The 27,655-nt window shown below is 32.0% G+C and overlaps 1 protein-coding gene across 5 annotated transcripts in view; it reads right to left on the bottom strand.

Moving 5' to 3' along the window:
• The window catches only part of Evi5 (Ecotropic viral integration site 5), a 94,367-nt gene that overhangs the window by 20,548 nt on the left and 46,164 nt on the right, over positions 1-27,655 (bottom strand). For 2 of the 5 annotated variants that reach the window (XM_064064510.1, XM_064064514.1), the window contains exons 2-4: positions 26,442-26,570; positions 1,074-1,336; positions 790-1,016 (exon numbers count right to left, since the gene is read on the bottom strand). In XM_064064510.1, the coding sequence (XP_063920580.1) occupies positions 790-1,016; positions 1,074-1,336; positions 26,442-26,509 (558 nt within the window). In that variant the 5' untranslated portion in view covers positions 26,510-26,570. Of the gene's footprint in view, positions 1-789; positions 1,017-1,073; positions 1,337-26,441; positions 26,571-27,655 lie in introns of those variants that run through there. The other 3 variants (XM_064064513.1, XM_064064512.1, XM_064064511.1) reach the window with 2 other exon arrangements.

Genomic DNA, 27,655 nt, shown 5'->3' on the forward strand with positions numbered 1-27,655 from the left:
GAATATGTAAACTATTTGAATTGTAATATTTGTATTTGTTGAATTTAATAAAGTTAAGAACTATTGTTGCTCACGCGGGCATAACAGAGTGTGAGCTCTCTGCTCGAGCGTGCAATAATAATAATAATAATAATAATAATAATAATATTTTTCGATTGGGTAAAGCTCTGAACAGTCTGGCAGGTAATCGTCTTTTGCTACAATTTTTACTGAATTTTGACCAAGCCACTTTAATGTTTGTTTTATCAGACCATTGAGATGTCGAGAATTCAAAAATTAAATTTGGTGGCTTGTGCCTTCTTATAAAGGATAATAATCATTTTTGCAGACATTCTGTTACCTAAACTAAAAATTAGATGTAAACGGTTTTTTTTGCAAATTTTTCTACTTGTAACTTCTTAATTGTACTAAACACTGAGGTGTTTCGTACAATTTCAGAAGTTGTTTAGTTGAGGAGTTGGAATTTTCAATCTTTTTGCGCAAAATTTAAAACTTGATATTTTATGTATAAGAGGTCATTTAATAGTATCTAATCACACTTTAGTAAACATCCAAGCGTCTATTTCTTAAAATTTGTCTCAAGTAATTAACGCAATTTCCTTTCTTGTGCCTTCTTAATATTATTTCTAAATTAAGTAAACCATTATTATTATTATTATTATTATTATTATTATTACTTCTACTGTTTTTTAATATTCAGAGTGTCCATCATTGCCAGTAAGCCAATATTATAATCAAGTGTTTTCATAAAATAATCTCGTAGTTGTAAAAGGAGAAAAAAGCACATACCTTTATATATTCAGCATACGACTTCTTCTCCGGCGCTTCGGCCGCACTACACAACAGCTGCCACACAATAGCCCTAAAATGAAGCGGAATCCCCTTGCGAACTAATTCCTTAATTTGCACATTTTGTTTCTTCCAGTTGTTCTCCCAGTCATTAACTATCGTACCCCATGTGGTCCAAAGATCCTCTTCGCCGCAATCTTCCGGGCGTTCCTGCGAGGAGCTAGTGCCTGCAAGCACATCAATTTGCGGTCACAAAGTTTCCGCCGAAATGGTCATTAGCTTACCAGACGTCAGGGATATCTGCGATGTGTCAGAGCTTTTCCTCGAGTGCCCCGACGCCCCGCTCAGAGAGTTGAGGGATTTGGCGTCGGACTCGTACAGACGGTTGGCCTCCTCCAGCTTGGCTAACAGTTCAAGCTCGGCTCCAGATGCGTTATTATTGTTATTGTTGCAGGGAGGGCTCTCGAGCCTCATGGCTGTCGGAGGCATTGCTGAGTAGCAGCCCCCATCGGATTCGACCACGAGACAACTCAACGATCCACCACCACTGCAATCGAGAGTTTATTTTTAAATGGTCGATCAATCTAATTGAGTTCTAATCTGCACGCTGCCTACTTAAGCACGGGTTATTTTCGTTCGATATATTTACTTTGGAGAATGAAAAGTGTTCAGAAAATCACAAAAAGGCAATACGGGTTTGAAACTCAATCTCCTCTGGTGGTTATAACTCGAAGGTAAGATAGAAGGAAAACAAACTTTATTTATTGCGCAATACATAAATCAGGATGTTGGTGAATACTTTCCAATTTTGTACCAGGAAAAGTACATTTATTTTTAACGTCTTCTTTACGGAAGTTATGAGGGTGAAGTAAAATAGTCGAACATGGAGAATAATAGGAGTAAAACGAATCACATCGTTATTCATACTTATCTTGAAATGAGTAAGAGTCTACAGTAGCAGGTGCTAAACATTTGACTAAACACTACAATGTGCTGCTAACAACATTTATCTATACGATTTATTTTCATTTTTCCTCTTTAAAACATATGGGGAAGTTTTGGAAAACATGTAGAAAAATTCGTGTAAAAATATTTAGACAGAACTTTCCTCACTCCTGAAGCACAACCACAAAGATTTATTTAGTAATTTTTCCGAAAGATAAATGTTTTAATTTCAGCATATGTAAAGCAACATATTAATGTTCCGAAGATCTGTTTATAAAATTTGTAACACTATTTTGATTTTAAAAACTGTCAAAATTATTAGTGTTTCGTTTATGGGTACGTTGGTAACAAAAGCAACACGTCAATCGTCAGTTTTCAAAAATATCCTGCTGAAGAAGTTCGAGTGAAGTGTACATCCTGTACTAAAATAAAGTTCTTGTGATAAAAGCGGTCTTTTATTTTGTAAATGGCATTACAGGTCAAAAGTTTGCATTTTTGACAAAATGTTCATGAACTATTTTTTCGTGAACAAAATTAGCTATTTAAATCTTCGTTTAGACTACAAGCAAGAAGATAAAAGAATACAATAAATTAGTGCAGAAGTTTAATTATCAAAATCATCTGGAAAAAATTGATAATAACAGATACTCGAAACTAATGACGATGAATATACTATGAAAAAGTTTGGAATTCTCAAACGACAAGAAATTGATAATTTGCTTGTGCAAATTTTATTCTTTTGTTATAATAAACCCCGTTACTTAAAAATAAAACAGTGGATTGTAAAAGAGCAGGTAAAGGAGTATGTTTATTATTGTGCATATTTTAGATAGAATTTGTTGGCAAAATTTTGAGATAATTTTATTTTGTGGTCGCAAAAATATTATTGTACCTTAAGATGACTAACCCTTGAATTCACCTACCCATCCAATAAAATACGATTTTATGGTTACATAAATAATACTCTAGCCCTTTATTTATAAGCAAGTCTGAAAATTGATACATTTGAATCAATACCAAAGCCAAATTCTACGACGAAATACTCTCAAAGTGACAGTTAAAACGCATTAAAGATAATAGTAACAAAATAATCTATGTTAATATTTTACACATTTCTAGGTGTATTTTGCAAACAAAACAAAAAGTTTGATATAGATCATTGGAAAACCAATTTTTAAAAGCATTGTATTACGCTTATTACATAATTGACCACTTGAACTACTATAAAGATAGATAAGTATTGAATTCATTTATTAGCACGTTCAGATTAGAAGAAAATGAAATTTAATGGACTCCTCGACGCAGAATAGAAGACTAATTAGTTGATCAAACTCAGTTTTTCCTAAAAAAGTGGATGTCTAGCGTAAACACTCATAAATTTAAGGTACATTTATTCGGCAAAAATGTAAGATGATGTCGTATTTTTTTTTTGCGGGGAGGAGTAAACATTTTGATTAACGATTGATCATACTTCTAATAATTTTAAAATATTTGAAAGATTCCACAGCATTTCCGTTTTACAATTTCAAAGTTAAATCTGGATGCCGACAACTATAACTTTTAAGGGACATTTATTCGGCAAAATTGTAAAGTGACGACAACAGTGGCGGAAGGACATAAACGTAAACATTTTTAATAACCATTTGCAACGATTTCAATAACCTTAAAATATTTTCAGGATTATGTGCATTGGGATTTGCAGTTTCAAAGTTAAATTGTAAAATGTTGTTAACAATTTTGTTTTTTTTTTTCCAAAAATCTGAAGTAAAAGCTGAACCCGGATTCATAAATTACACATGCAGGATTAACCTAATTCTATAAAATTTAAAGAATATTTATTCAGCAAAATTGTAAAATGAAATCAATTGGGGGAGGGCGACTATTTTATAAAATCTAAATAACACTTATTAATATAAATTTTGGAGATGACATGTTCCTATTGTTGGTGGGGATGATTAGCCAAATTTTGGTCAGCGTTTTACCATCTAAACGATTTCTTAATATGCCTATAAAATTTGACAACAGTTAGTCCAGTAGTTTCGTAGATTATTTGTCTCATAAAAATTTGGGCAAATTGTAGACAGACAGATAGACAGACAGACTGAAATGCTAGACATATATTTCGTACACTAGGGACTCACGAAACGCCGAAAAAACATGAAAGTAACCATTCGCCCGATAGACTCCATCACTTCCTTAGCTTATGCTTGGGAAGTAAAAAGGAAAACAATTTTAAGTAAGGATGTAGTTTTGAAAATATTTCAACATGGTTCTTTTTACAGGAAATGTTATGGCGTAGAACTTATTTACATACCCGTACAGAACAGAAAGGAAAATCAATTAATGATTAATAAGTATATAGTAAGTATTACTCTAAAACCCTTTTCGTGCTTTCATCCTCTTTTTTAAACTTTGTCCCTCTAGGCAAATTCACACGACATAAATAGTTTAGCGATCATAAACACTAAAATTTTGGAAACATGTTCTGTTTTGAAAAATTAAAGATTGGGTTGAACTTATCACCTGTAGTATGTTTTAGATTTTTTCCTATTGGTTTATTGATTCTACTTCTACTATCTTGTGGCTTTGGAAATGGATCAAAAATCTTCGGCGGGCTTTGGGAATCGTTTGGACATCAACATTTAAAAAAAGCGGTAGAAATCAATTTTACTACTCTATTCTATAATTTGCCTACCAAACAAGCGACAGAAAATTAAAAAAGTAAAAATATCTAGTTCCTAGATTCTCTCAGTTAAGAAGACATGAAGACTACTCTTCCCTAAAAATGCAGTATTGGCACAATAAGAAAATAATTAATGACGTGATAAACCTGATTTCATCAAACAATTCGCTCAAAACAGAAATACAGCTTGAGAGAAAAATAACGTAACTCAATAACAATAATGATAAAGATATTTAAAAAAGTGGCATTTCTTTTTCAAACTGTATATATGTATACGTAGGTATAATTATAAATATATCGTATTATAACCTATAGTGTAATATATATAGGACATTAATGAATTAATTTAATGCATATTTTACATCACACGAAGTTACAAATGAAAACCTTGACGCCCTAATGCTGTTTTAATGATACTTAAATACTACAAAGACGAGTGTGTTTAATCAATCCAATTGCTAAATCAGTACAACGCGCACACCATACGTATGTATGTATAAACAAATATTTTATTATTAACTAGAAGAAGGTGGAATGTAGGTGCAGATACAAGAATATAAATGATATTTATTTCCTTCGCCAAAATAATTTGTCTTGTCGAAAAGTAATTTATAACCACATACAAGGTGACTATAAAAAATCGTAACATTAAGTTGGTGTTGAAATTTAGTAAAGTAATTTTTCCGCATCGTTCTGATGGATGACGACTTCTCGTCATCTGTCATAAATGGCAATCATAACCTAACTTTCTTAAGTGTGAGAAAATAAATACTTGCAGATAAATGGCCATTACTTTCAACAATCCTTATTTAAATGCAATTAAAGCATGTGATAACCACAACAGTCTTACTGATCTGATTTTTGGATTCTAACAAATTCTTTGATGAAATAAGGAATTCTTATTATTATTATTATTATTGAAAACGTTGGGCAGAGGCAGAGCCTATTATGCCCATCCGCCGAAAACAATTTTCCAGCAACTACAATTTACTACTGCTTCTCACATAGGAAGAGTTCCGGTGTCAGATGGGTGTTAAGATGACTGGTACAAATATATACCCAGTTTGTTTTTAAAGGAAGCAGTTGTAGTTGCTTCAACGATTTCTACGGCTAAGCCGTTCCAGATCCGGAAGACTCGGTTGGTCAGAAAATTTTGACGCCATTTAGTTTTATAATTTTCATGGTATAATTTCAACGAGTGTCCCCGCAATGCCAAACTTTCCAAAACCAACTTGATATGAGATCTTTTACAACCACCCCTGTGTTTCTACAGGTTTGCTAAAAAGGATGGATACAGCTAAATATTTCCAGAACGGTCTAGTAACGGAAGTATTTAAACTCCATCCTCTGAAATGTTACTAATATTTCCATCAACATTTGTTTTGGAGATACAAGATCAACTTGATTTTTTTTTAATGGCAATAGGGGTCAAATTTAATAATTTTAATTTTTTTCTGCATTCAGTGATGTAACTTATGTCTTTCTCTATTGACACTAAAAAAAAAAAAAAATAAAATAATACAATTTGAAAAATGGGAAGTTTATTTGGCCTAGGAAATATTGCCTTTACCTATTATTATTACTTCTTTACCAAGTGTGCGTCAAATAAAAGTTAATAATAATTGTAAAAATAACACATCTGGCTGAAATAACAAAAAAAAAAATAAATATTTTTCCAAATTGTATTATTTTAATATTTTTTTTACCTTTCAGTGCAAATAAAGGAAAGTATTTGTAACATTACTGAATGCAGGAAAAAATGTTTCTTTTTTAAATATTAAATTTGACCCCTGCTGCTATTTAAAAAAATCATAATATTTCAGAGGATAGAGTTCAAATATTTTTACAAGTGTGCCAAATTGCAATGAGTTCTGATACACCGTTCTGGAAATATTTAACTGTATCCATACTTTTTAGCAACCCTGTATCTATTAAACTAAATGAAATTTAATGTTGTTAAAATTGTAACAATCGCAGCTATGAAAAAAATTTAACGCAAAAGTTGCTTATGTAGAACTTAAACAGTTTGTAAGGTAATTTTGTGTTAAAATTTCCAAAGTAGGTAGTCAAACAAGAATACACGCTGGGTAGTAAGAATTCAGTACTACACGGTTTGTGGTATTTGAAAATCCGAGTTTTAAGCATTTGGAAATTAAATGGGAACTTTATAAGAACTGGAAATTTAATTAAAGATTCGCATGATGTACAAGTGTATTATTAACCTGTGAATGTCTAGTGTTTACAGTTAACCTTGATTTGCAGCAGCTAAGCCTTCCAGCCTTCCATTAATTTTCCTCACATTTCATGTTCGAAACTAAAATAATGTCAGTAAAAGATGATAGTGTGTATCAGCCATTAATCGGAGCTATAATACATTCACAACCTTCTTAGACAGCAACAAGATATAGAAATCTAGTAACTTCGTTGATAATAAATCAACATTGCTAACTTAAATATCATGAAGAAACGTTAAAGTAATTAATTTAACATTCAAAACTTGACAACTTTTCACAATATTTACCTTATATAAAATTTTTAGAGAAATTAATTTTTAACTGAAGGACAATGTAATAACTATTCATTAATGGAAGAGATGCTGCTGAAGAGTTGATGTTAGGTGCATTTGAGACTCAAAAGTCCAGGAATTAGTAAATTCTTCCATTTTTACAAGAATCGTGCATTTTTTTCTTCAGGAGTGTTCTACACACCTAAAATCTTTTCCGGATGGTACGATTACCCTCACTGGCAAGATGCATTTAAGTAGTTGTACAAATTTGAGCCGTCAATATCATCATTTTCTACTTCTGATTCTGATTTAGATTCCTCCAATCAAATAGGGGTATCTTCCCAAAAATTTGAGTTTTTTGTTTTACTGTCCATTACCATCACAAATTTTCGTTGCAATTTGTTCAAAGCAAAAATAATCTGATTAATCCCCCAATTTTGTAAAAACCTCGGTCGTTATTTTTCAAATTTAATAACAATCTTTGTAAAAAACTCAAATGACAACCCACATGCAAGATTGTAAATCTTGAACTTTTACTTGTAATTTTACTGGAATTATTTTTCAAATCTGAATCGACAAATTAATGGAAGAAGCGTTTTGGTAAATCCATGTTTCGCCGAGATACACCTCCATTAGAATTTAGAATTCGAAGAAATTTTCTTAAAACAGTGATTAAAATCTTTGTTTTGATTAAATTAAAAACAACAGATAGCAATCCTAATAACACTCTGCTTGAAGCTATTACAAACGAGCAAAAATAAGCAACTCTCCAGACGCTTCCGTTACATGTAAGACCGAGATGAACACCGAACATTCGTCCAGAAAAGTGAAAAAATATCCCTTTCCTTTATACCTCCTTCGAACTTTTCCATTTCCGTCGTATTTTATATTCGGCCTGGAACCAGCGTTTGCGTTTACTGTATCAATAAAGTTGATAGCGGCTGCTTTATGACAACCATCCAAATGTCACATTTTTAATACACACAGAATTTATAAATTCAAAATTAAGTCAGTTGGCAGTGTGACTGTCCTCACCCAGCACACAGAAAGCGACAAATACTAGAAACTAGAATATGTAAAGAAAACGTCAAAACAACTTGCGATAACGAGTGGATATTTGTATGCATGTGTGGCATGCTGTAAAACATTATCATCCCATTACGCCAACCGTGGGTGCACAGCACGAAAAGGAATGAGTTTTCCAGATAAAGATATTTCTTTTCTGGGATTTGGCGGTTTTATAGTTGAATACGGCTTCTTATCGGGATTAAAAATTATCCACTTCGTCTTTCCTACGTTGATAAATTGAAAAGAAGCGCTGGCTTTTTTCGAACCCAGTTGGTATTTACAAACATTCCTAATACACATGCTGAACTATTGATAAATGTAAAACTTTGATTTATTTAGGACGAGATAGTTGCAAAAAATGAGTTCTAGGAACTTTATCTAAAAAACAACATCGACGAAAGTGATACATTTTTGTACATTTATTTAGTTACTCGTTATTCGTGGACGCTTGAAAGGTAATATTACACACTGCTAATAAGTACGGTATTTCAAGTAGCTAAAAATGACGATAAAATTATTCTCTATCCTAAACCCACCCTTCTAATTACGAAAATATGTACATGCATTAACAATTAATAACCACTTATTAAAGTTGTAATGTAACCTTTCATAGCAAATTAATACGAAGGTAAACATTTCGTGATAAAAACCAAAGTACATCCCTTTTCGGTACCCTTTTAATTAACAGTACAAATTTTCAAAAAATTGTCACCAATTTAAAAATTTAAACATGGATTATTAAAAGCCAAGTTTCCACATGAAATAATTTACTAGTGACATTTGAGTTTTATCACGTAAACTGCAACATTAAATTTAATATAACCTAGAACAATGGTTACATTAAACAACAATTAAAAAATGTTGGTATAATAAAACTGATATTGTGTTTCTGTTCTGTATACACTGAATCAACATTACTCGGGAAAACGTACCTGAAGAAGAAACAAAAACAAAATATTTTAAAATTAAATTATTGGATTTCAATTGCAGCCAGTTCTTTAAAAATTTCATCGAACCTAGCATACGCATATCTGCGTACAAGTGAAGCTTGAGACACCATAAAATTTTACTAGCTACTACTGGTAACTTTGGGTGAAATATACAAATATGTACATAAAATGAAACTAAAAATATATTGCGTAAATTTAATGGACTCTATTAATATACAATATACAAAAAAAAAAACGCTTAAATACATTAAATTACTTTTAACTTACAATTTTAAGTTTGAAACTTTTTTGGTCGCTGCATAAGAAGCTAAGGAAGTATTGCAAATGTGATGACGTCCCCTTAACACAGTTCATTGTAAATATGATTTAAATTTCAAAAAATTTCTACAGGTGTGGTTTATGAATGAGTCTTGACTCTTACCCTAGACATTCAGATGAGTCTATACTTGTGGTTTATCAGTGCATTATTTTTTATCATTTCAAGAACGCCCCCCCCCCCCCCCTAGGAAAGTATGTTTAAATAACTTTAGACATTTTTTTATTATTTATATTAAAACAAAAAAAAAGTTGAATCAATGTTTAAAAAATAAGTAAAAATGTAACAAAATATGCACAAATAAGATAAAATTCAACGACACACCCTGAATATTTTCCGAATAGAAACTAGGACAATGTAATAATACAATCAACTTAACCAACAGCTAATTCCATGTTTTCTTAAAAGCTTCCAGAATTGAAAGAATCGAAAAACAAATCTCTTATTTCCGTCAACCTTTATTCAGTTATTTAGAATTATCTGTCTCTCTATGTTACTTGTTTGATGCGATTTCCGCTATGCTGTTTCATTGGTATGCTAAAGTTGTATTAATGATGTAAAATGCTGATACAAAAATGGGATTTTAAGTGGGAAAATTTGGATATTTCGGATAAGAACTCAAGGCGGATTCATAAACCACAAATACAAAAGTATGTTATTTTATAAAATTTAAATAGTGTTTACTACGCTAAAGTTTTGAGATAACGTCATTAAATTGTTGTTGGGGATGATTATACAAATTTTGGTTAGCGTTTTACCATCTACACGATATTGTTAACATACGTATAAAATTTGACAACAATCAGTCGAAGATTACCTGTCTAATCAAAATCGCACAGACAAACAGATGGATCCGAGTCTCCTATTTGTTCACACTCTATTGGCTAGGAAACGTGAAAGTAGCCATTCACCGAGTGTAGCCTATTACTATAATACTTCCTTAACTTACGCTCGGGAAGTAAAAAGAAAAAAAATGCGAATAACTTCAATTTGATAGTAATTGTTTGTCCCCTGACAGTAACACTTTATAGGTATATATTTTCACATGATCTAATTTTAGAACCAAATTATTTTTTGAAGTTCCCATGTGATGTTACCAAGTTAATATAATTTTCTTGAATTTTTTTAACAATGCTAAATTTTAAATGGGTTTTCTATGCCTGAAGTTGATAGTTTCGGCGATTTTTCAATTATTTTAACAGACACATAAAAAATTGATCTAAGGTTACTTTGACAATACTTCCCGCGCCCCTGTTTCTTCGAAAACTATCAAATTTGATTTTGAGAAATTTTATTTTTATGATAACCCCTATAAATTAAAAAAATAGATAATGCAGGCCACAATGTAAGAAAAAAAAAGCTACATAAGGTAATCGAACCCACAATCTTCGCATTGCGAGCAGGACTACCGGATGAGGCCGCTTATATTATTACTATTATTAGTATAAAAGTTCTTGTTCAATTTGGATTTTTTTTGTAAAAATCTGGAGACCTAGGGAAAATGTTCAAAGAAGATTCATAAACTACAAGTACAGGAGTATGTTACTTTTTTTAATTTAACTAGTATTTATTATGAAAAATTTGAGATGTCATCACCAGTTTTCGGGAAAGCGGAAGTGATCTTCATTGCCGTCCGATCGTCAATGACTACTTTTTTAGGTTTTCCTCAATTATACGAGTTCCCCTTGATGTTAAAATTGTTTTAAAAATTAAAAATGACTATTCAACATCAAAATTTTCGTGATGATCTTGATCAAATAAACCATGAACTGCATCAAACGCCACTGAGGATGAGAGTGCACGGTCGGCCAGCCAAATTTATCGCCTGACGTTGCGCCGTCGTATTTAATATTTGTGTGATTGATTCCCTATCACTTCGGCTATCCCTAACTCTGGTCATCATAGTATTAGTGGCATACTCTAGAGGCCATGGAACGTCAAGAAAACATGAAAGTAGCCATTCCTCCGATGAATCCTGATACTTAGCTTAACTTAGCGTAGGTTCGGGAGGTAAAAAGAGAATTAAAAACAATGAAATGCAATAATAAAATACATAATGTTCTATTTGAAGAAAAAAGATATCTACGAACATTTGAAAATTAATAAGTTAGGAGTTTTTATAAATACCCTGCACATAAAGCCTTAATTTTATTGATACTGTACTGGGTGTTGTTTTTAAATTCTGACCTTGTCTCCCAAAAATTTGCCGACAAAACAAATTCAGGCGAAAAGTAGGTCATCATTTGACTTGCAAAAATGAAAACAAAGCACAATTTAGATTATGTTAACACAAGTTGTATGTTATAGGAAACGACCTACGTAATTAGGTGATGTAATGAGCACCACAAACTACAACAAAAATTAAAAAATCATCCGGTACAATAAAGTACATAACTCTTTTTGTCTAAATATAAAATAACGCAATATGGATGTTAAGAACAACTTTGTTGCAAGTTTTCTGTGCACCTGTCAGTTGTTGAAAAATTTTAAGAAGATTGGAAACAATGTCTTGGCAGTGTCCCATCGAAATTTGAGACCGAGAACATGCTTGTAATGTATTAAAAAAAAAGGTTAGTTGGGACAAGACAGAACAGAAGAAATATATAGGGATGTCCATTAAAAAAATACATTGTGATTCAAAAACGAAACAAAAGGATTGCACAGTTGAAAATAAATTTAGTATGAAGGTACACTTTGGTCATTTCTGTCTTTTCGTCAGACTAAACTGAAAATAGGAGCTGCATGTACTTTGATTTTAATTATATAAATCACAAACATTCCAAATTCCTTTCTTCTGTTCGTAAAAAAATAATCAAAATGTATTCGATAGGTAGCTTTCGAGTTAATTACGTAAATCTATGTTTATTTTTACATCTAAATATACAGTTCAGACTATAAATCGATGTTATTTTAAGGTTAAAGTAAGTTTCCTGAGGCCAATGTACACAAAACGCATCAAATCTGGCCTCGTTGAAACTTTATGATTTAACATTTTTTTACACCTGTTGGTTTGATATTGTAAATAAATAGCAAACAATTTAGCTATTTGAATGTAATAAATTTCAAATGTCAGTGCAGTAGTCATAAACAAATGGACCCATAAACTTTAGGATCTAATTCACCACACATCTCTCCAACGGCCCACGTACAGAAAGTTATGTAACTAAATATTCAGGAGACACTACAGAATGACCGAGCAGGAGGAACAGAAACTTTATATTTAAACTACTGATGTTTTGTCTGTTCCACTTTCAGCGAAAATAACACCGAACTATTTTTTACGGAAACACTTTTTCCCAGAAGTAAGATGCAAAAATCTGCCCTTCAAAAAAAAAGACATTCCGTGATAATGACGTTGGTAAATTTAATCTTTTAATGAGTCGAAACTCAAAAAACCTGTAGTCACCAGAAATAAGACAACAAAACCAATTCTCTTATCTTCGAAGCGATGCTAAAAATGTCGCAGCGTACTATCACGTTTTCCATTAATCAGTTTACAAAGGACACGCCAAGAAGAACAAACACAATGATATTTAATCTGACTCTCTCCATCCACTTACAATTCCGCTGTAACTGAAACTTTCCTCGATATAAAAATATTGTTACAATTGCGGAAAACTTCCGAGCGGAATGATGTATAGCCTGGTAAATTGCAACAGGAGTATTTCCGGGTAAGAAAATTCTATTGATCGTATTGGGTAGACTGCTTGGCGTCTGGATGACCCCGCGGCCTTGTGACCCTACTCCACCACTACAAGAGTCCTTAAAACATAAATTAGAAACAATTCCAATTTAATCTCGTCCTCTGCTCTCCAGTGAATTGATAAAAGTTTTATCTCCACCCGACAATTTTTACGGAAAATCGAAGTTACCTCTACATTGTCGAGAGTTATGTGCGAGAAAAAAGTCTTATGGTCTCTACTTTTACGATTGTTGTTTTTTTCTTCTGCAGAAACTGGCTACAACTGCGTTAATTCTCAGTTGTCGTGTCGGATAAATCACTGAAATGGACCAACCCGAGCAGCTGCCAATTTGTCTAGAGGCTGTTGTAGGGTGGAGCTGATTGCTATCAGCTTTTACATTATTAGGGCGTTTATCAACCTTCAACGACCACCCCTTGTTTATACAACACCTGAACACTATGCTATAGGTCAGTGTAGGTGAGAATCAACTATCGTCGCGAATAACGTCGATAATGTTATCGCAGAATTTGTAGCAGTGTAAATTATACATACGACTCCCCAAGCGAAAATTTCTTGTGGGAATATTTCTTTAATGGGATGAAATAATGCAGGGAGATATATCTAAGTAACATGGTCTTGAAGTCTCTCCATTTCAAGCTACACCGACCACTTCATATTTCTTTTAATGGAACCACCCATCTAATAATATGTACCTACCTGTTAGAAATATGAGCCGCCTAATAATTTTTAAAATAGTGTGAACAATACAGATACATCTGTTTCTCATCTAAACATAGATATATTGGTTGATAATTTTAAGAATTAAAGAGATGTTCTTGAATACTTACAATTATAAAATCTTGACTTGAAGAATTTACAGAACTTAAAACAACCTTTGGGAGGTGTAGAGAATATAATAAGAGGCCCAATACAAAAAGAAGGCAATCAAGTAACAGGTACTTGGCATTAAACGATTTCTAGAAGAAAAGCTACTTAAAAAGCTTACAAAGATAAAAGAAAATCGTTATTTAGCCGAAATAAAATGTTTTGATAAAAAATTAGAAATTATGAGTAAGAAATTTAAAATGAATAGACTCAGAGATACAAGAATTTATATTAATAATGACTTCGCAAAACACGAAAGAAAAATTCAGAAAATCCATGATTTAGCAAACGAAAACATAAAAAACTAAGCTACTAAAAACTAACCATAGACAAAAAGGAATTAATGTGGAATAATAGCGATAAAAAGCTTTAGCTCTATATGAAAAAGACTGGAAATAATCCAAAAAACGGGGTTAACCACCCGTACTAAAAGGTAACAAAGGCCAAAAGTAATTGGAAAAATTCGATAATTAAAAAAACAATATGAATAAAATTTCGAAGAAAAGTAAGTGAAAACATCACAGCGACGGTAAAGAAGATATTGAGGAGAAGTGGACAAATTTTGAGAAATCCATGAAAGAAGGTGCAAAGTTACTAAAAAGAGATATCGAGAGCAGGAAGAAGAGCGTATGGCGATGAGTGAGAAAATTATAATTAAAAGAGAGAAGGCTAGTCAATAATTACAAATATAGCAATGGAACATATATATATCTCAAGACTACCAGAATAAAGACCAACGAATCAAGTTCTCACAAGAGGTATCACTGGAGATGGTTCGAAATAATGTAAGAGAAGTGGGAATCGAGGAGTAGAGACGTACATCAAAGAATACAACAGAATAGAGACAATTATGTAATGAAGTCATGGGTCAATTGGGCCTGCAGAGTTGAATATATAAATAAAAATTTGAAGTTTAAATTTTACAGGTTTTCGTTTTTCTTTTTTTTATAGGTTATGTATAACGCTAAAAAGTATTGTTTTCCAATTTAAATCTGATAGGAATAAATATTAATGTCATTAACAAAACTGTCATTTAAAAGCCCTCAACACAAAGTACCATTATACTAGCATTGTTTTTTTTAATCAAAGTTACACGTTAAAATTACCAGTGTCTCATGTAATAAATCTTAAAAAATTGCTACCAATAATGACAATAAATTAAATAACGCAAATGTTTGTATTTAGAATATAATGAAAGCAATTCCCATTTAGTGTAATACCAAATGTAGGGTTTTTATAAATGATTCTAAAGGCCATGAATTTCAAAAAACTCACCTCGCTGAAATTGTGCCTCATTAGGACAGTTCTCACCTGTCATTAATGTCATTTGTTACCTGTCATTTAAAGTCATCGTTTTTATTGTTTTTACGTTTTTCAAGTGTGAATTACAGTCATTCTCAAGTTCAAAACAACAAAACAATCGTTTTCAAAACTCTTAGTGCTTGCGTACGCAAATGGAAGCAGAGACTGTGAAAATGGTTTATTCTATTGAACAAGACATTTTCATTGTTGTCTTATTATCGCAATGGGGGATTCGTAAACGAAGAGTGAGTGTATTCTGTAACCGCTTGTAAGCAAGAATATCTGGCTAAATACCGTGATTTAACAATTCAAGAAACATCGTTAGAGGTTCACATTAGAGACGTAAACAACAGATTTGTTCGAACTGGAATTGTCAACAAAGGGAAATATCCTAGATAACCTTCAGCATCTGAAGAATCTTTCACAAATTTCCGCAGCAGTCAGGAGTTCTTGTTGCAACATGAAATTGAACAATGGGTATTGACGAAAGGATTATAGAACATTTTTGAAATTAAAAAGAGAGTGAACATGTGCCTGGAACAAAATGGTGAACATTTTCAACATTTACTGTGATGTTTAACTACAATAAATTTGTTTATTTTTATTGTAATGAATCAGTTTCATTTTTAAAAACATATGAAGCATTAGGCGACCAGTTATACAGATGCGTGTGGTATTTGTCGTGCGGTCTTGGGCATTTAGTAAAATCCAAAATTGAGAGGCGGCACGTTTTCATGGCCTACTTTAACCCTATAATCAATAAGAAACCCTGTATAATAACAATAATAAAATAAAAAAAATCTTTAATAAATTAATTAATGTTAATTAGAAATGCTCCATTTTTAACATCGAACAAAGATAAAACTGAACATGAAAAACCAATTTTTAAATTCCTCTGTTTTTATTTCACTTAGAACTTAAAGTCATGAACTCTTCAAAGTTAAGAAAAACAAATTATTACAACGCTGGCTTTTTGAATTACCATTACAAAAACAATGGAAAATGTATATTCTTTAGTGCAAAAGCTTTTCAATGAAACATCAAATTAAAGAAGAAAAAATTGTAGGACCCGACCCTAGAAACATGAAGCTTTTTCTAATCTTACAAAAGCTCATCTATTAAAACAAAAGGTTTAAGCTTTAAAGAAATATTCTCTTTCGAAATTAACGTCGGGATGCTTGGACATATTCGTTGCATTAATAATCGAAGTAAAATCAATCAAAATACGAAAAAAACTATGGTCTTCAAAAAATATCTTAATTGCCGTAATTTTAGGTGTAGGACAGTAACAGAATTGCGATTGTATCGGTTTATGAAATATGACCTTCATTACTTTAATTTCTGTAAATTCAATAAAAATTTAAAAAAATTGAAATACATAGTTTAGTTTCTTAATATGTCACATAATCGAAAAACTCGGCCTTAGAGCAACTTTTCTCCTTGACATCTTTAGTTATTGACACATCAGCAAGGTACAGAGGAAAAAGGGTAGCAAAGTAAATGCTTGAAAAAGCTCTCCAACTTTTAAGTACACATCTTGAGAGCGGAAACCTTTCCATTACCACCATTTTCGTCACTTAGTTAGAACAGAATATAAAAACAGTAAACCCAAATTTGTATATTGATACATTTATTATTTATCGTGGCAACAGAATATTAGTAGTAGAAGTAATTATTTTCCTCTCTGTGTCTGCCGTTTCTCGAAAATTCAATAATCTGGCAAACAGTGCCTTGCTAATTTTACCTATATTTTTCACTACACTTTTCTGGATGATCCTAAAAATTAGCCATTGACAGTATTAAAACAAAGTAAACAGGCTTGTATTTTGGCAATCCAATACCGACAAAAAAATGAACATGCACCAATCCCCATTTATCGTTTTTCTTAGACATCTAGATTTTTTTACGGAAATCTAATGATGAATCGTTACCCAAAATGTGTTTACACCAAAATTTTAATAATGTCACATCAAAAACGATACACTTCCTATTAGGGCGAAGACGATATGTCTAAAATGTTTAATTCAATTCTTAAATATGTACTACTTCATTTAGGGTTTAAACTGGTAAAAATAACGAAGTATACTGCCAGAACTTCAGTGGTAAGTGAAACTAAACTTAATTTTGGATGACCATCAAGAGGAAATCATCACAATTGACAATTACACTCAGTGACATGCAACATTTAACACTTATTTTGATTTTGACCGTTTTCGATTTTCATTCGTCAATTAGCTTTGAAAGAATGAAATGCCATCGATTGACCGTTGTTAATATTAAATTGATTAGCTACGAAAGTAAATTACTGAGACCTTCAACTGTCGAGAAATGGGTCATTCTAATTATCAAAATGTAAAACATGCTTACATTTTATAAGTAATCTTAAGTATAACATCCAATACAACTGTTTTACAAAAAAATAATAACAAATTACTAATATAAAATACCTAGGGTAACTGTAAAACCCCTTTTATTTATTCTTAAATAATAATGCTAGGCTAAATTTTTGAGAACCAAACTCGACATGTCAAATCAAATTTCCCTTACATCATTCTGCTCTTCCGTAATTAAAAACCCAACAATAAACTTTATGGCAGTAGTGAAACCTCCTTTGCATGATATACCAAAGGCTGGTAACCATATTCGACCACTGATAATTGAGCGCTTCACGTTCCTGAACATTTTTATTCGAAATCCACATATATTAAACTTTTATCGCATTGTGTAGGTAGCGTTACTAATATATTCGGCAAGTGCAAACGACCGTTTGACTCTTTTTGATGTATGCTTCCAAAATCGTCTAGGCAATGAACGTTCTTCATGGTTCACTATGCGGAACGCGAACGTTTGACAAACACATCATGCGAAGAGGGTTTAGCAAACATGTGTAATTACACCATCCAGGTATGGAGCAGGTCTGGATTTGAGGTGTGGCATTTGACTATTTTCCGTGAATAAAGTCTAATTTTTTGTTGTAGTATTCCGTTACTATTACTATTACACATTTGTTTATAGTGCCGTACTACGTCTATGTTATCTTAAACTAGTTAATGTAAAGTATGCAAAATTTTTATGACAGTAACTATGCTGACAACAATTAACGTAATTGACAATAAGCCACTACTAAATGACACTGATACTTATGTTACACACAGAATAAAAGCATCATTACACAAAACGACTGTGTAAACCTCATTTCAATGGGATATGTGAAATGAGTGCGGTAATCTTATATTACCGCACTACAACACTAGCTAGAGCAAATTGGTGTAATTACTTAGATTTATCCTAGTGTGGTACGTAAAATTAGCATATAAGCAGAGAAAAGAAATGAAACATCGGTCTATAAATCGCTTTAATTCAGTGTATTGGCAGGCTTTATATAATTTCAACGGAAATGAAACCCACTTCATAATAATGCCTTTGCGAATAATGGTATACAAATAAGAAAGTGTTTGCCGAGTTATCATCACAAAGAAGTAAACTTTGTTTTGGTATTGACAGTTACAACACTGAAACATCATAGATAATCAAATACAAATGTATCCGTGACAATAATTAATTAATTATACAGGATTATGATATAATTCTGCCTAGAATTGTTACCATCTAATTCTTTTTTTAATATTTCTCCGCATTATATACCAGAAAGCGCCGCAGGCTATGTACTAATTATTAACGAAGCTAACTATATCAACTAGAAGTTACAAGTTGCGTTTTAACAAGAGATGTGCAGACTGTTTCAAAATTAAAAAAACCACCAATGTCGTAATCTACAAATAAAATAAAACCGGCAACGCCGCAGATAAATGACATATGGAAAAAAAATCAACAACAAGAAAGTGAATTTAGACACGCTCTAGTACGCCTTTCTATCAACTTATTATTTGATTTATTTGTGATTCATATTTAATAAATAATTTTATATAACAACGTAAATTTAGAAAATTATAGGGATTAATTTGTCACCAACGTAAACTCATTGTTGGAAAATGGCTAATCAGCGATGCGCTTTGTTTAGTTATTGTTCAAAGTTCAAAATCATGTACACGAAAGTTTTAATGCAGCAGGAATAACACGTAAAACAAAATATCAATGGTTTAAATCTAACGTGTCGCTAAATCTTCATTAGATTCTTCATAGTCAGAATGTGCAAGGGATATCAAGGATATCACAATTGATGGAATATCAGCAATATTTTATTGAGTGATGACTAGCATCATCCATGATTACAACAGTTTTTGAACTTGTCTTGAAAGAAACTGATACGGGATATGTTTTTGCTTGAAAACCATTTTTGTATATCCAAGTTTCATCTAAATAAATGAATTTAATGTCAGGATAGTCCCTTTTGTATTTCAAATAAGTTTTAAGAAACTGAATTCTTTTTGCAGGCAAGTTCGGTCTTTCAATAAGTGTTTTTCTATGGTTTTCATATTATTATTTAAACCCCATAGCCTGAACAATTCTATGTAACGATTGTAACGTAGCACGCGATCCATTAAACTCTAAATTATATCGCGCAAATGCCAAAAGTTGTGTTTAAAATGAAATATATTTCTTTGCGTTTATTTCCATGATTTGTCTTTTCAATATCTCCTTAAAATATTCGTAATGAAATGCTACGTTTTTCTTTCTCCCACCTCCGCTTTTGGAAAAAGTTATGGTTTGACCATAATGGTAGCATCTCAAAAACGTCACAACGTTAGAAGAAAATAATAAGTAAATTTAATATTGTTTAAATGCTACTAACAAAATCATTTTCTACTGAAAAAATACTTATCAAACCTTTCTGCAGTATTTTATCATTGTTGTTGTTGATCTTGCATCTAAAAGCTTTGTTTTCGTGGCATTTTGACGTTCTAATTTCAGCAATTTTGAATTTTGTCGCTAATATTGTAGGCAACAATGTAAAAACAGACATTTACCTGACGTTTCTAAACTTTGATTACTCCTCCGATTACTGGTTTTTAGTGACCAAAATTCGTCAACTTGGCGCAATACACAAAAAGTAGAAATGGTCATTGATGGATACATTAAAGCCTTATCGACAACAGAGGACCTGCGCAAAATTTTGCTGCAACGTTCCATACCCGGCAAGAGCACATTTTGAAAATTTTATGGCAGATTTATAAACACAGGTTTTTTCGATCGTGGACATTAAAAACGCAATTTCAGTGAAATTATCTTATATTATCTTCATTTATGTTTGAATTCCATCATTCTGTTTCTTTTCTAAAAACTGCAATAAAGATATTTAATGATTAAATAAAAATTATCCTGTCAAAAGTTACAAGTTAAAATGATAAGTCACAAAACCGTCTGTGATGTACCAAATTTTTTAATCAAAATAATTTTGATTTTTTAAAGCACAAATTAACAAATTACTGTAAAAAGTGGCAGTAAAAACTAAAACAGAACCCTAAGGCTATTTTCTCCGCAAAAATTTTAAAAAAGATGCACTGTATAGCAGTTGTTTTGATTCTACTGCATCAAAAGTTTCCAGTTAATGAATTTCGAATTAATCTAATATAATACGTGTGAAGGCCACACGTGTCAATCGATAAAAAACAAACATTTCTCTCAAATGAAACCGTTAATTTCGTAAAATAAATAAATAAATAAGTAAATAAAGTACAAGCAACAAAACTAGGTAATTTCAAAACATGTAACAACAGACCTGCTTATTTATTAATAATGTAGTGTTATTTGTAGATACTATAAAATAAATTATAACTCGATAAATTGTCATTTCGGTTTAACTTATATGACATAATTGTAGCGACTTTTATGACAAGCATGTCTTGTAACAGAATATCAAATCGGTAATAATTAACCATAAGTAGTCATACAATTAATTTACTTTTGTCGATTGCGCCTGGATTCCGTCAGGAATTTTTAAAATGTTATTTTCTAATTGGCTACTTGTTGAGTCCGTTTTACAAAGCACCGTTTTAAGAATTCGGAATTGTGTGGCGTGAAGGTGTAACTTAGATAAATAAAAGTGAGTTACACAATGAACAGAAATTTACAAAATGTGGTTCACACCAAGTTTGAACTCTTATGGTAAAAACAGTGACCCATTTTAGTACCATAAAAACAACGTAAACAACTGATTATAAGCTCTACATAGTTAGTGAATAGTGTATGGGTGTCGAAGCACCTGAATTAATGGTATGTATTTATAAATGTGCCATCAAAATGACAACATCACACCTATTTTATCACTTTTTTAGGTTAGTACTTTTTTATGTACTACTTATTTATTCATTTAACTGTCAAATACCCGGTTCGGGTTGGTAAAAGAAAAAATTCAAAAATTCGTTCGTTCACTTGTTTCAGTTTTAACTGCGCAAGAGGTGATACTCAGGTTTCTATTAAAAAAAAACGTAACTTCTTAAACCGACTTTAAAATCAATAACAATTAAATTACACAGTAGAACAGTGTTTTTGTTACATATATTTTCTAAACATGGTTGGAAAGGTAATTTTATGCTGAACAACTCTTAAAAGAGATAATATACCCATGTCGTCAAAAAAAAAATATTCAAATTTTTATTGTCGTCCGGTGAACAATTAGAAAAATGAAGTGAATTCTAATTTTACATAGAAAAACGCGCAAGAAGCACTAAAAAATTGTTCCACAGATTTCTGTCGACAGATATTTAATTACGTCTACGATTAGATAACCTGCTTAGAATATGTAGAAGGATCGAACTCTTTATAAAAGCCTCAGGTATTCGGAAAGAATGGATACTTGGGTCTTTCTCTTAAATCTTTCTTCGACTTTCTTGATTTCTCGATGAAAAGATTATCAGCAAAGAAATTTAAATGAGATAAATTGTGGAACGTTTGTTTCCTAAAAATTCACTGATCAGTAAGCTAATTGATTCCCAAGTAATTTTTTCCGTATCATTCAAATAGGCGTAGAACATTTGATCCTTCATTCGAATTTCAGGCCCAATGAAAATTCCTAACTATAGAAAACGTACATAATATGAAAACTGAAATTCACTGTAATATTTTAGTTTTTACCTTGGTTTATGTTAGCAGCAGAAAGCTTAGGAAATATTGTTTTCAGATGTTGAAATGCTTTCTCTCTTGTATTTCACTTGCATAAGAAGCACATATGCTTGGTATATCCAGATTGGAAGCCAGTTACTAAAGCTACAATTTTTAAATCGTCTATCAAATTGCACTCAAACTTTTTGTCGTTAATACAGTTTAACAAGTGTTGAATATTCTCATATGTGTCTGCAGTTTGTATGGAGTATACAGTCGGCAGTACTAGATATTTATTCCCATTATGCAGTAGTACACCTTTAACTGGAACTACCTATGAAGAACAATCTTCAAAAAAAAATTTTTTTGACAACGTAGGGATAATGCTTGTAACAAGAAATTTTTCTAAAATTGTTCGGCTGTGTTATTAACAAAGTTACTTACATTTTTCCAAATATTTCGTAATTTGAATGTAGAATATTTAAATACTAATAATAATAAAATTAATATAAATTTAGTTTTACAACACGATAGTGTCAATCGCCAACATAAACCCAAGCAGACAAACATAACAGGTGTCCAATTGAAAAAAACACCATTTCATTCATCTGTATTCTTGAAATTTAGTTATAATTAAATATTGCAGTTCTTCGCACTTGTATTATTAACGAATTAACTCACCGATGATGGTGCGGAACGGTGCTTTTATCTCTCTTACCAGGCTTACAAAACTTTCTGTACCAAAACGACATTTTGACTTTTACTCTAGAAAACACAACACGATACGAAAATAATATTTAGTACACCAATATTTTAATCTTATTATAAAAAGTAAAAGAATATAGCACTTCCAAGTACTATTCTCACTACTTTCAACTCAGACTGCACTGATAACCACTGTGATATGACAGCCTGAAGTAACAGCTGACAAATATATAACGAAATATATAACTCGTATGTACCAATATGGCGCCGACTGGCATCACAGCGCAGCTTATGTATTGTCCATCTTATATATAGATATGTATGATTCCGCGCTGTCACCTGGTTTATTATAGACATGCTTCACAATGTTTACAAAAAATCGAGTTGATTTTTCAATTGAACACCCGAGATATTAACAGGACGCACAGTTTTTGCAGCTCATGAGTCATAAGCTCAACTCCAAACATAATACAACGATTTTTATTTTGCTGTCTCCACTCAAATTAATACTAGTCGCGTAAGTACGTGATTTAAAATTATCTTTTCTAGATTCGTGTTTACGGAAGAAAGCATAATTTATTACTCTCCGGCAAACATATGTTACCTAGTTTGCATAATGTTACTGATGTAATGAGATTAGGTCATACCCATCTTCTACCTTCCATTACTAGTATGCGAAAAATTAAAATGAGCAAAAAGTACCTGACCAAGAAATATTTTTACTAATCTTATACTATTAAACGAGCAAATGGGTTTCTCGAAAACGGCTCTAACGATTTCGATGAAATTTACAGGTTGGGGGTTTTTTGGGTCAAGAAATCGATTGATCGTAGTTTTAACTTCTGAAAATTACAGCTTCATACATTTTCAGCAATTTTCAGGCAGTGAATTATATTTCTTGCTAGGCAACATCAGATGACGCTACACAAACACGAGATTGTTTTATAAGAGTAGTTTGGGTGACAGTCTGACAGTACGTTTGACGTACCTTTTTATGTTCAATTGTACGTACCGAAACATACTCCACTGTATAGAGGACGTTAAAATTCACCTTCTGAGGTGAGAAAATTTACAGAAAACTAAACAGTGAGCGGATAAAAGGCACACGAAAGTGCGTTGAATTGACGTTATGTTGTCAAGCATTCATTTCAGAGGTTTCACGGTCGGAGTCAATATGTGATCGTTTTCCGAGATGGGACCGTGTTATTTGAGTTTTTGGGCTCAACGTTTCGCACACTTTCGTAAGTGGCATCTTCGGGAGCAGGGTTGAGATTGAGAAATTAGGAATAACGTAAAAGAGCACGGTAACTCAGTATATTAACCACACCAGAGGCGAAACTCTTCTGGCAGTAACGATGTGGTTGTGACCTTTTTCTAGAGTCGAGAGAGAGAACTAGGAAAAAAAAAAGAACGACAGAGAGAGAACTTGGGTAACAAATGAGATTGTAATAAATGTCAAACAATAATTCCAGTTTTCTATTCTTTAATCTCTACATGTCACTCATCAGTGTTTAAAACAAAGACTGCTTATGGAATTTATTTTTTAATGTGTATTTTTATTTAGCGCGTGTACTTCAAAATGCATACTATACGCATATTTATCTGTCCTAATCTGATCTAATACTACCAAACGCGCCGAGTGAAGCTCGGTCAACCAGATATTGAGAAAAAAAATGTAGAGAAGAAAGGAAACGTTTATTACGCCCAAAAAATATTCATCCCGGAAAAATATAAATAAACAAACAAATGTTTAAACAAATAAAAATTGAGCAATTACACGCAAAATGGCATTAATTACGTTAAAAGTTAATCAACAATTTATTGGCAAACACTAATTGACGTGTTTTCGTGTCAAACAAATATTTGAAAAGTTAATCAACTTTACAATTATTATGGTATACTTATTAGTTCATAATGTTATAGAAAATTTCAGTCGCTTTTAAAAAAAACTTGCAGTTTTGAGCTATTGATGAATTTGAAACGAAACAACGATAACCTAATTTTTTATAATCACATTCACCCCCTTAAAACTTCATATACTCCAGTTTACTTTTAATTAGTAGCATGTAAAACCCATAAGGAATCTACTGTATACGAAAACTTAGCAAAGGTATTGCCAAGTCGTTACATCTAATCTTAATTTCCGAAGAAGTTTACTAAGACTTCTCCGAGAACTAATGGTTTGATAAAACTGACAATACAGCTGCGGAATTTCTGGTATAAAATGCATTGCCTATGAATTTTATACGTTAAGTAAACGTGAACTGAATAACAAACATTTCATTCATACGTTGCTTAAAGTTGTTGACACTGAACGACGTCATTTCCCTGTTAATTTTGACGGCACTTTTATAAAACAAACTGCATCAATTAAAAAATGCTTGTAGTTATCGAGTCATTTATTTTTATTTTGCAAAAGTTGGATTTTTGTTGCAAAATACCTGAAAACTATATTAACAGCAAAATACAGCAAGGCATCAATGTGCGTGAACATAGCTAACTCTGCGACGTCAGTCTAGCGTAGAACTTTCCAGGTCTATTTCTACGATCCTGTTCACACCAGTGCCAGTGGTGTACTAAATCTCAAAATAGGATTAACGTATTTTTATACAATATATGTACAGAGTGTTGATAAAGTTCCGCATAAAATTCATAATTCCGTTAATTGACATTTTCTTGAGAAAACACTCCCCAAAGCCAATTTTAGTTTTTGAAATAACTTTTTTAATGTAACTAGTGACGTCATCAAATTTTATTAAAAAAATTTATCTGTCCAAGGATGTTTCCAGATGACTTCAATTAACGAAATTACGAATTTTGTATGGAACTTTGTGAATACTACAGACAATATTTTATAATACGAGTTTGAAATGGTAGCTCATCTGAACATAAAACTAAACAACCTGTCAGAGCATATTTTATACTTTGCTCTGACGAAATGAACATGTCCATGCAATATTGTTCAAAACAGTCCGTATTACGCATACCTTTTTATAAAATTTTGCACAAACAAGCTGCACCTAGCTATATGTTTGCTTATTTATCATTTTGTTGGTATTATCCCTCATTCTATTCAGGCCGTCTTTCTGCAAGAACGCTAAGTCTAGCAAAAAGTACGTCGTTTACTTCCTAGGATTTCCGTAGTAAAACGCAACATACGGATGACGCGAACATAAAAACGGTAAGTGGACCGTTCCTTAGCCATTTCGCCAAAGATCAAGCAACCGACTTTCCAACAGAAATTTCTAACACAACTCAAAGTTCAACAAGATTTAATTAAACATTAAATTCCCATAAATTGTTGGCTTTTGCACGCCCTAATAAATCTGAAACCTAGATTGGTTTAAATCCAATTTTCAGCGAGCTTATGTTTTGGGCATTAACCCTAAATTAAGGTCCACAGTAACTGCTATTAACGAGCGGATTATGAAAAGCGACATCATTAACCCCAACTGCTTATTCCGACGAACTGGCATATTTCAAGTGCGAATGTGTCACAAATGAAAATTAAAGCGCACATAAGGCCGAAATATAACGGTAAGACCGCAGCGTTTAACACTTTCATGTGAAATGGACCATGAGGCCCGATACTTTATCACAAACTTACCGTTTACGAGGACGCCTTGTGTACCAATATCTTGAGGACACGAGTTTTTGTAGAACCATGCTGTGCATCAAACACTGAATTCAAATCATTTTCGAAGCACTTCATTCATTGATGCCCTAAATTGGCTACCTAAAAAACGAGAGTGCGCGTCCGGACGCTTTGTTTGGCGTCTATTCAGACATAATATTGATTCATTCTGGTCCATTCTGCTCAATGAACAAAGATTTTGACAAATAGATCGATATTTTATTGTGACTAATGGCGTGCAATTTTTATTAAGCCGACAATGTTGCAGTCCACATGAAGTAGTACTATGAATGCCATAAATTTTCGCTATATGAGAAGAAAATAAATGTTAACTGCCAGATATGTGGATTTCTTTGTTAGTAATCCCTAAAAATACATCCCTGTTATTGATTTTCGATTATATGAGGCTGCACTCGTGCTATTTTTAAACGACCGAAAAAAGTAATAATTATTTATACAAACATTACCAACATCAATTTATCTCCTGTTATTCACTGCAATTAACACTCGGAAATATTCGTTATAGAAATTATAACAGTACAAATTTGTGTTTCGTTTAACATCTTATATCGAGAAAGAGTTAATGTACTTTTTCACCAAATTAGACATTTTTTTTTTAATTAATAATATTTGAAATTTGATTTTAATCAGTTCAATAGTTTCGGAGATTATCTGTCCAATAAAATTGGCAACAGACAACAGACAACAAACTGACAAAAATGCGAGACCTATTTTTCCATACTCTCGGGAAGTGAAATGGCAAATAACGCATGTTTCGTGGTATTTTAAATGATTTTGATGATGTAACAATAAAAAGTATACATGGCAATAAAAATATTGTTATCTGTGAAGCATTGGTTAATTGTTTTTGAAAAGGATTATTTGACATTTAGATTTGTAAAAAAATATATAACAATTACAAAAACCAATAACTTCTTCTTTTATAGGTATATTAAATGAGAGAAATCTGTTTCGCATTTGGCTATCGCAGTTTTCTCCCACTCTGTTTTTGAAAATCTACATTATCAACATTAATATTTCGAGGACATGTAAGATCATCAATAATAATTACAATAGTAATTAGCGCTACAACCAGGCCTTTATTTCATGGTTCACAATAAAAGCTCGTTACAGGAAATTTTTTGAGAAACTAAAATTTAATCAAATAACCAGTAAAAGTAATAATT

The sequence above is a fragment of the Zophobas morio genome, unplaced genomic scaffold (genome assembly GCF_036711695.1).
Source record: "Zophobas morio isolate AGI-343-1 ecotype UQ-CSIRO unplaced genomic scaffold, CSIRO_AGI_Zmor_V1 ptg000024l, whole genome shotgun sequence".
Classification (NCBI taxonomy): Eukaryota; Metazoa; Arthropoda; class Insecta; order Coleoptera; family Tenebrionidae; genus Zophobas; species Zophobas morio.